The 8,425-nt window shown below is 40.5% G+C and overlaps 1 protein-coding gene across 1 annotated transcript; it reads right to left on the minus strand.

Moving 5' to 3' along the window:
* Nucleotides 1–241: 241 nt before the first annotated feature.
* Nucleotides 242–7,176, minus strand: LOC308075631 (eukaryotic translation initiation factor 4E-1A-like; the record flags this gene model as incomplete). The annotated part of the gene is made up of 7 exons (XM_080415577.1): nucleotides 242–374; nucleotides 1,429–1,568; nucleotides 1,933–2,046; nucleotides 2,849–2,912; nucleotides 4,766–4,861; nucleotides 4,965–5,059; nucleotides 7,126–7,176. 7 exons carry the CDS (start codon nucleotides 7,174–7,176, stop codon nucleotides 260–262), a joined length of 675 nt encoding a protein of 224 aa, XP_080271703.1. The 3' UTR covers nucleotides 242–259.
* Nucleotides 7,177–8,425: the final 1,249 nt, after the last annotated feature.

An 8,425-nucleotide genomic window follows, 5' to 3' on the forward strand; every position in this document is an offset into this window, starting at 1 on the left:
TGAAAATGAGTGGTCTTCCCTTTTAAACAGTAAACCAAGACAAAAAAATATGCTCCAACGCCATTGACAAAGAATTAGCATCAATGTACCCCCTTAAATAAATAAATAAGGCCATGAAAAATCTCAGCTTTAAGGCTTTTTTGGGTGTCGCTTTCATTTATATAAATTTGAAAAGCTACTGGGAATAGTGTAAACAGAAGTAGGTAGAAAATGACACCCTCTTCAATCATCAAACTTAATCTTGGTGAACTGCATCTCCTCAGGCGACAAACTTATTCTTGCTGCTTGAACTGCTCTTGGTAGCTGTATCTGCATGTGACTGGTATCCGATGATCACCCTAGGTGGAACACCCAGTCTCTCTTTATAGACACGCCTGAGAAGAGTACACACATAAGGAAAAATGAATGGGAAACGCAAGGTATTGCATGTGAAAAGGGTAGGCCCGTTTTCCAACCCGAGACCCATTTTCAAAGTAGTTTCCATCAAGCCGAAATGTTAAGATAAAAATGTCTTGATCTTTTTCAATATTGAACTTTCACACACTAAAATCACCACACTGTACAGCAGTGGTTCTCAAAGTGGGGTCCGGGGACCCCCAGGGGTTCCCCAGCAAAATGTTAATACAGCATCACAATAATCTCAACCACTTTATCCATATTTTATACCTTGGCTATTCAAAAATGGCAGATATACAAGGTCACAGCGCGTCACTTCGTTGTGCTATTTTTGAACATTTTTCAACTTTCATTTAACACAAATCTTCCATTCTGGGGTCCCTGGCACTAAACATTTTCAGATGGGGGTCCGTGGCCAAATACTTTACATATCAGTTTGGGGGTCCATGACATGAAAAAGTTCGATCGATTCAAATCTGTACAGGTATCAATTAAAATAATAATTTCAATACAACTGAAAGCTCATTTTAATAAACGTGCCTAAACCAACCAACACATCTCACTATATTTTCTTTATGTATTAATCATTCAGAGTTAAATCTATCACTGAACTTAAGCAATGAGAAAGATTGGAGTTAGAAGCACAAGTATTCTATCCGTTTGGTCACCTTTTTTTTTTCCCCCGGCAGATGATTTTCAGTGCAATAAAAATGTATTGTGATAAGGTGGTTCGGGCATCTAGTACGGATGCCTCCCAAGCTTCTCCCAAGGAGAGGTCCTCGCTGCAATTCCCACTGGGAGACGACCTCGTGGCAGACCAAGGACCAGATGGGGGGATTATATCTCCACACACATTGGCCTTGGAACGCCTCGGGATCCCCCAGGAGGAAGTTGCTAATGCTGCCCTGGAAAGGGCAGTCTGGAAATCTCTGTTGGAACCGTTACCCCCGCGACCCGATTCCGGATAAGCGGTTGAATATGTATGGATGGATGGATGGATGTGATTAACTAAACGGACTCTCTTAAGCTCACCCTATGTGTGTGATGGCCTCTTTGTTCTCATAGTCTGTTGTCCATATTGCTATTTTATCTCCTTTGGATCGGATGTTAATGACACCACCACACACGTCATCACTGTGGTCGTCAAAGGCTTCACCAACAAGACATAGGAGCTGCAGGAACAACAGTTGACATTTCCACCAAGTTAACAACTGTTCTGGCATTTACGGATTAATACGCTGGTGAATGTACAAATACTGTATATAAAAGGCGTTTGTTTTGAGGCAATAGGTTTTTACAATTGGACATTTCATCTTAAGTTATAATTCTTCATTCCTTCTCTATTAATTCACTGTCGAGTTGGTTCATCAATTGTCAGTGTTTATTATGCAAATGCATGGAAATATAATTATGGCCAAATAAGATTTGCTGGCAGTCAGTAATAATGGCCGGGCAATGGGCAAAAAAGTGGTGGTCAGTGGCTATGTTTGGGTGGGAAAGATGGAAAGCTGAAAGAAGTGAAAATAAATTACAGACCGTCTCCAACCAGAAGCGGTCCAGGTCAGCCTTGCGCTGCTGCTTGGAAAGTGTGATCAACCAGCGTCCTCCTCGTCTGTTCCTCTCGTCCTCCCACATTGGCTCGATCCCATCCTGCACCAAAAAGATGAATGGTCAAACCTCAGGTTTCCCAAAGGGACAGATGTATTGAATATGTACCTACAGTATCCATCTATCTCAGTTAGCCAAAGGTCAGGGGACGTATAGAAAACTGCAGCCCCATCTCTAGCAGCAAAACTTTCCCCTCAAGACAGGGACTGTGCCATTCAGAATCAATAAGTGTTAAATAGATGTCAAGAGCTAGCAGCCAGTTTTGGCTCCGTTATGAAATGTGGCTGGCTAAGCTATGCTCCTTCCAGGTTTGGCAAGGTGCTTAAGACAGTGGAGACACAGGCATTCAGCCAGACTTGCAAAAGTACAGCTAAACTCTGGCCAGTGGAGACGTGATAACGCAGAAACAAGCATAACCTCCACAAGGAAAAAATAGGGGGGAAAAATAAAAATCACATGGCTTAACCACCTTCCAACATAAAACCAAAAAAATCTTGTTTTAAGCTGACCCGTCATCGCACAGCGAACGCTTACTTACTGCTTATGTAATAAATAATTGACCATGTAGAATTGTGCAGCAAAGTGCTCTGGCTATTTGGGCAGGTTGACCAGCTGAGAGCATTCTTGACTTAAGATCTTAACAGACTCCTGCCATCACATGGGGTTGATAGATACGCTTTTTTAAAGCACCGTAGAGTACCATAATTGGATACATGCACCCTGGCAGTAGTGCCAAGCTGTATTCATAGCAATTTCTGGAAAGATAGGGATTTAACATACCCCAGCATGAACAATGTGACTCATTACATAGTCAAGACAAAGATTGCAAGCCAAGTTCTCTTACCTTAAACAGTGAGTAGTCACAGCCAGACATCAAATTACTTGACAGCTGAATGTGATTATACAATCTAGGAGTGAACAGAAGTTAATTAATTTAACAAAGCATTTTTATGACAGCTACAGCCTGTGTAGGACAGTGACTGAACACACTTTTTAAAGCAAACTGAATTACAGCACGCCACTTACTCCACTCTCCTTTGTGTCTTCTATTCAACAATGACACAAAAATCTGCAAACTCAACTTAGTTTCTGGCTGCGCATACATAAAATAATCTCCAATAAACAAGCCTGAACATTGCACGGTAGCGTACTGATTTGGACTTTATGCACCTATGGGCGAGTGCTTCAACAACAAAATCAAGACTGATTAAGGTTTTTCGCAAACAGGTTAAAGGAGGAGTTCACCCAAAAAATTACATATTTTCTATCAATTGCACACCCCAGGAAGCCTTGAATTCATGGATTTATTTTTGTTTTTGTGCCATTCCTAAGCCAATAATTTGATGAGCGGGTGTGTATCCGGTAGGAGACATAAATAATCTACTATGTGTCTCCTACCAGATACATTATTAGCCGGTAGGAGACGGGAATGAAATTATTGGTTTAGGAATGCCACAAAAATAAATCCATGGATTCAAGGCTTCATGGGGTGTGCAATTGATAGAAAATAAGTAATTTTTTGGGTGAACTACTCCTTTAAGAACAAATCCACAGGCAATGACCAGTTAATGTGACATGTAATATATACTGTAGTTTGTTTTAGGGATATTTTGTCAAAACATTATAATTTACTAATATGTTACTATCAGTGTTGCTAGTCACTTTCTAAGCATTTATGTCACCTTCTTTCATGTCATTTAATTTATATAACATGACAGATATGATCTAAAGCAGTGGTTCCGGACGTCCCAATAAAATGTAAAATTGTTAAACATAACTTAATTTATGAGAGGACAGCACAATTAAGAGATGAGGAAGAATTAATATTTTGATCAAAGTTTGGCCGTTTTCTTTATACCACATTAATACGGCATGGAATACTTGACAAAACTATATCCAACAACAAATTACAGACCGTCTTCAAACAGAGGGCAAAAAAAGCAACATGGCTAAACGTGTGGGTAGCGCCCCAAAAGAATTTGACAAAATCCCTCAATATGCTTGTTGGTATTCGCTCTCATTTTGAGCAACCTGCCAGTCACTCACACACACACACACACACCTTTGACTGGCAGGTGTGTCACAGGTGTGTAACTGGCACCCGAGCATGGGTCCTGCAACTTTGACATCCATCTGTGGGACCGTTGTGCAAATCTTGCATGTAAATCTCTGAAAGAAAGCCTATGGTTCCTCAGTGAAACAAGGGTGAGGAACCGGTCTTCTTGGGGTATCGTCTTCCTGGGACGGCCACTTTGCGGTCTGTCTTTGACTCCACCGGTCTCATGGAACTTGGTCCCAAGTTTGGATATGGTACCAGGGCTGACACCAAATAATGCTGCCACTCTGCTAACGGAACAGCAGCTTCCACTTGTCCTATTGCACAGGCCTTATCCTGAAGGGACAAACGTGGCAGTTGCTGCTTGAAGCCACACACAAACTCAACAAAGTTGCAGGACCCATGCTCAGGTGCCAGTCACACACCTGTGACTGGCAGTGCTGGCAGGTTGCTCAAAACGAGAGTTTACCAACATCAGAATATTGGGGGATTTTGGTATTTTAGGCTGTGTCGCTCATTCCACAATCCTTACAAGTTATATCTCGTTGGAAAGGGGACTAATCAACGATAATGATATAAAATAAAATATACAGGGGAGAGATAATCGACCGAAGTGAAGTTTCCCAACAGTTTTTTTTAGATATACACACACACACACACACACACACACACACACACACACAGAGTACATACATACACACTTACGCCCAAAAGTCTTCCACTGTGTCAAACTTGGAGATCAGACGCAGATTGGCTTGCCAGGTTTTGCTTTTGTCATTCTTGAAAAACCAAAGAGCCCACCTGAAATTCAGTTAGACAGCAACCATTGATGTCAAACAACTTGATCTGTTGCCCCACGATATTCAAGGGATTTAAGACACAGTATGTACACCTATGGTCATACCTGTTCTGCAATGGATGTTTGATGTACTCCGGGCTCACAATCATGTGAGCTGCTCTATCACGTTTTTCTTTCTCAACCGGAACTAAAGCTGACACCTGAGGAAATAGAAATACAAAAAGAATAAGGAAATATGTCAAGACAAACATAATCACTCATGTTTGAATGATTAGTTAGTATTCCCATCCAGTGAATAAGATGTAGAATTTACACTAAGATCAATGTTTTGACCGCCATAATTCATGTGTCATCTAAAAAGTCTCACATGGGCAGACAGTGCTAAGTCACTCCCAAAACCAATACCAGTTGGCACCGTGGCGTCAACGTTTAACATTAGTCTTCCAATCCCAGCACCTCGGGATCAAATCCCTCTCATAGCAATGTTTATTTATCATCCAATACGCGTCACAAATTATTTTATTAAGATTAAGGTTAGGTTTAGGCATAGCTTTTGTCACTCCCTGGTAGACCACTCGGCCCACTTGGTGAGAACGGAATACAGCAGTAGTTAGGCAAAAAAACGTTGCATGACGGAAGCGCGCCGTCTCTAGTGGATTTGAGCAACAAGAAGCACCGCCAAGTGAGTCGCCGTGCCGACCACTAGAGCTGACTCACAGTTCGAGTTACAGTATGTGCCGATAGGGACGGAATCATAAATCGCCCCCACGCCCCACCCCAGGCAGTGCCACGGAGGAAAGCCGACCAGTGCCATCCTCCTGGAATGTGACACAGTGACTACTGGCGAAGCAGTTCCGCGTGCATCACAGAAGGGGGCGTAACACAGAAGTTACTAAGATCAGGTGGGAAAAGCGCGGTCGCGTCCAAAACAGACTTCCACAGTAGGTATTACAGTATTTTAGGTAGGATAATATTTGGTGCATGGATCCAATGCAGTACACCCTGCATTTCACCCATACATGTACTACTACTGTAAAAGGGCCATGTTTTCTCATGTTTAGCTCACCGTCTAGAAGCCTATACTGTATACTACATCAGTCAGTGATTCTCAAACTTCTTCATTCTTCTTCCCTGAATTAAATTTGGCCGTGGAACCCCATCTGAAAAGATGAAGTCATTTTGCTGGGGGCCCTCTGGAACCCCCTCAAGGTCCCCTGCCGGTCCTTTGAGACCCCACATTGAGAACCACTGCTTTGCATTACTGCTGACAATTTCATTTTTCTTGACATTCCAAGAAGACATTGGATTCCATTAATTTACTAATTGTATTCCATAGATTAAATTAAACATGCAATAACACCAGTACTGACTGAATATCAATTGATGCAGACAGTATATCTTCTTCTTTTTTTAAGTGTAGTAGTATACTCTTAACAGTTAACAGAAATAAGCTACCCACTTAAACCCCAGATCGACAAGCTCACAATGCGGCATTGTGAACTTGTCGATCAGCTATTGAAAAGACACTAGTATTGAGCCCTGAGGAACTGCAGTTACCAATATGGGGTTTAGTGGTTAACTATACAAACAAAAAAAACTAGGATTAAACGCAATTGCAGCTGTTCACCAATCATTAATCTTTACTACACATTTCACCAGCAGTAAAGTGCAGTATAAACCAAGCTCATTTCGATGGGACAATGACACATGTAACACATTGAATAGACCACTGTTTCTCAAACACTCGGTCGGGACCCATTTGTGGGTTGCAGACATTTTTATGGATCACAAGTAAATATCCCTTTATTTTTTGTTTCCTACATTTTGATTTAATTATTTCAAAAATATTTACAAAACAAATCCACAAGAATGCAAAGAAATACCATAAATTAGAAAACAAATGTTTAAGTAGTAGTGAAAATAGCCAATCTACAAGCTCACAACGCATGTTGTGAGCTTGTAGATCTGCTATTTTCACTAGTTTGGGTGCAGAAACGTCTAATTTGTCTTTAGAATCTTGAGTAGCCCTGAAACATGACTGCCATATGTGACAGTTGAGCATCATGTGAACCATGGCTAAGTCTTGAGCTAAAAAGTTTGGGAACCATTGGAGTAGACAGTCTTCTAAAGTGAAAACATTCTGTGAAAACTTGATGCTTCCATGGCTGGACAATTAAACCACCACACCGTCAATGCAAACATGTGATTAGGTCAACAAAGCGGAGAAAATAGCTTGATATAGGAGGCCTAATAAAGCAACACTTACCACAGCGGTCGCCATCTTGAAGAAAAGGAAGTCACACGTTTGGACGTCCATGTGGTTGTTAAAATACCTGATTGCTAGTGTTGCCAGATTGTGCGAGAGAAATAAGCAACCAAGTCTATAAAAACAAGCTCAAAAGAAAACGACTAGGCTACGATCTACAAGCTTGTAGATCTGCTATTTAAAAAAAAAAAGAAACAAATATCTTGAGAAGAAAAAAAAGAGAGGTAATTTGGGGATATTTTTAAAACATTTTAACAACACAATTCTTGTATGGGCGGTCCCTGGCACAAAATATTTTCAGATGGAGGGGTCTGTGGACAAATACATTAATTTGGGGGTCCTTGACATGAACATGTTTGAGAACCACTGGTTTAAACAACATTAGGAAACAAGCCCAAATAACAAACTACACAAGCCCAAAAAAACACAACCCGTAACCACCAATATTTACAAGCGACTTTACAGAAAAACAAGCCCAAAGTCGCTTATAATAAGCAGACATGGCAACGCTGCTGATCGCACTGGGGACAGAACCACCTGCTTCTAGTGTTTACATGATGAGGGTTTGAAAAGATCAGTGATTTGGGTTTATTTTTAAATGCTTTAAAAAAAAATTAAAAGCATTACATTATTTTGAAAAATATATTTGGTATAGAATTTGGCTCTGTATTGGGGAAAATCAACACTGAAATAGTCAGGTTTCATTTTTTAAAACCCTTTGCATACATTTCATTCTTGACATGCACAAAATAGGGATGCCAGTTTGAAAGTGGTTCAATATTTTCAATAAGTTCAATAAGTTTAAGCTATTTTCGAATATCCTAATAAACATACAGTACATAGACTCCTTTTTGGTTTGGATTAATATGCAACTGTAACAACACTTATGCTTCACATACTACTGTGTCTACACATGTACTCACACACACCACTGACTAGACTACATTTCACACTCAAACTTGTATTCTTTCTTCGGTGAAGTTTTTGAAACACCTTTTCTATTGCTGGCTGTTTTTGTGCATCTCTCTCTTGTCGGAGCCCTTGAGCAGTCATGACAATAAGTTTCAGCAAAATGATACATTTTGTAATACAGCAATATGTCTGAGTAGTTGAGTGTATATCTCCCACCTAATATTTAGCTATAGGAGCAAAAATAAAAGATACAAGGAGCTCACTGTTTAGTAGAGAACTGAATGCAAGGTGCTCACTGCTCAGAAGTCAAATGTGTATACTACAGTATAGAAAAAGGAGAAGCCCTTAGGCTTACTTCAGGCACACTCGCATCAAATCACCATGCATA

Source organism: Gymnoscopelus braueri (assembly GCF_963280865.1).
Source record: "Gymnoscopelus braueri genome assembly, chromosome: 20".
NCBI lineage: Eukaryota > Metazoa > Chordata > Actinopteri > Myctophiformes > Myctophidae > Gymnoscopelus > Gymnoscopelus braueri.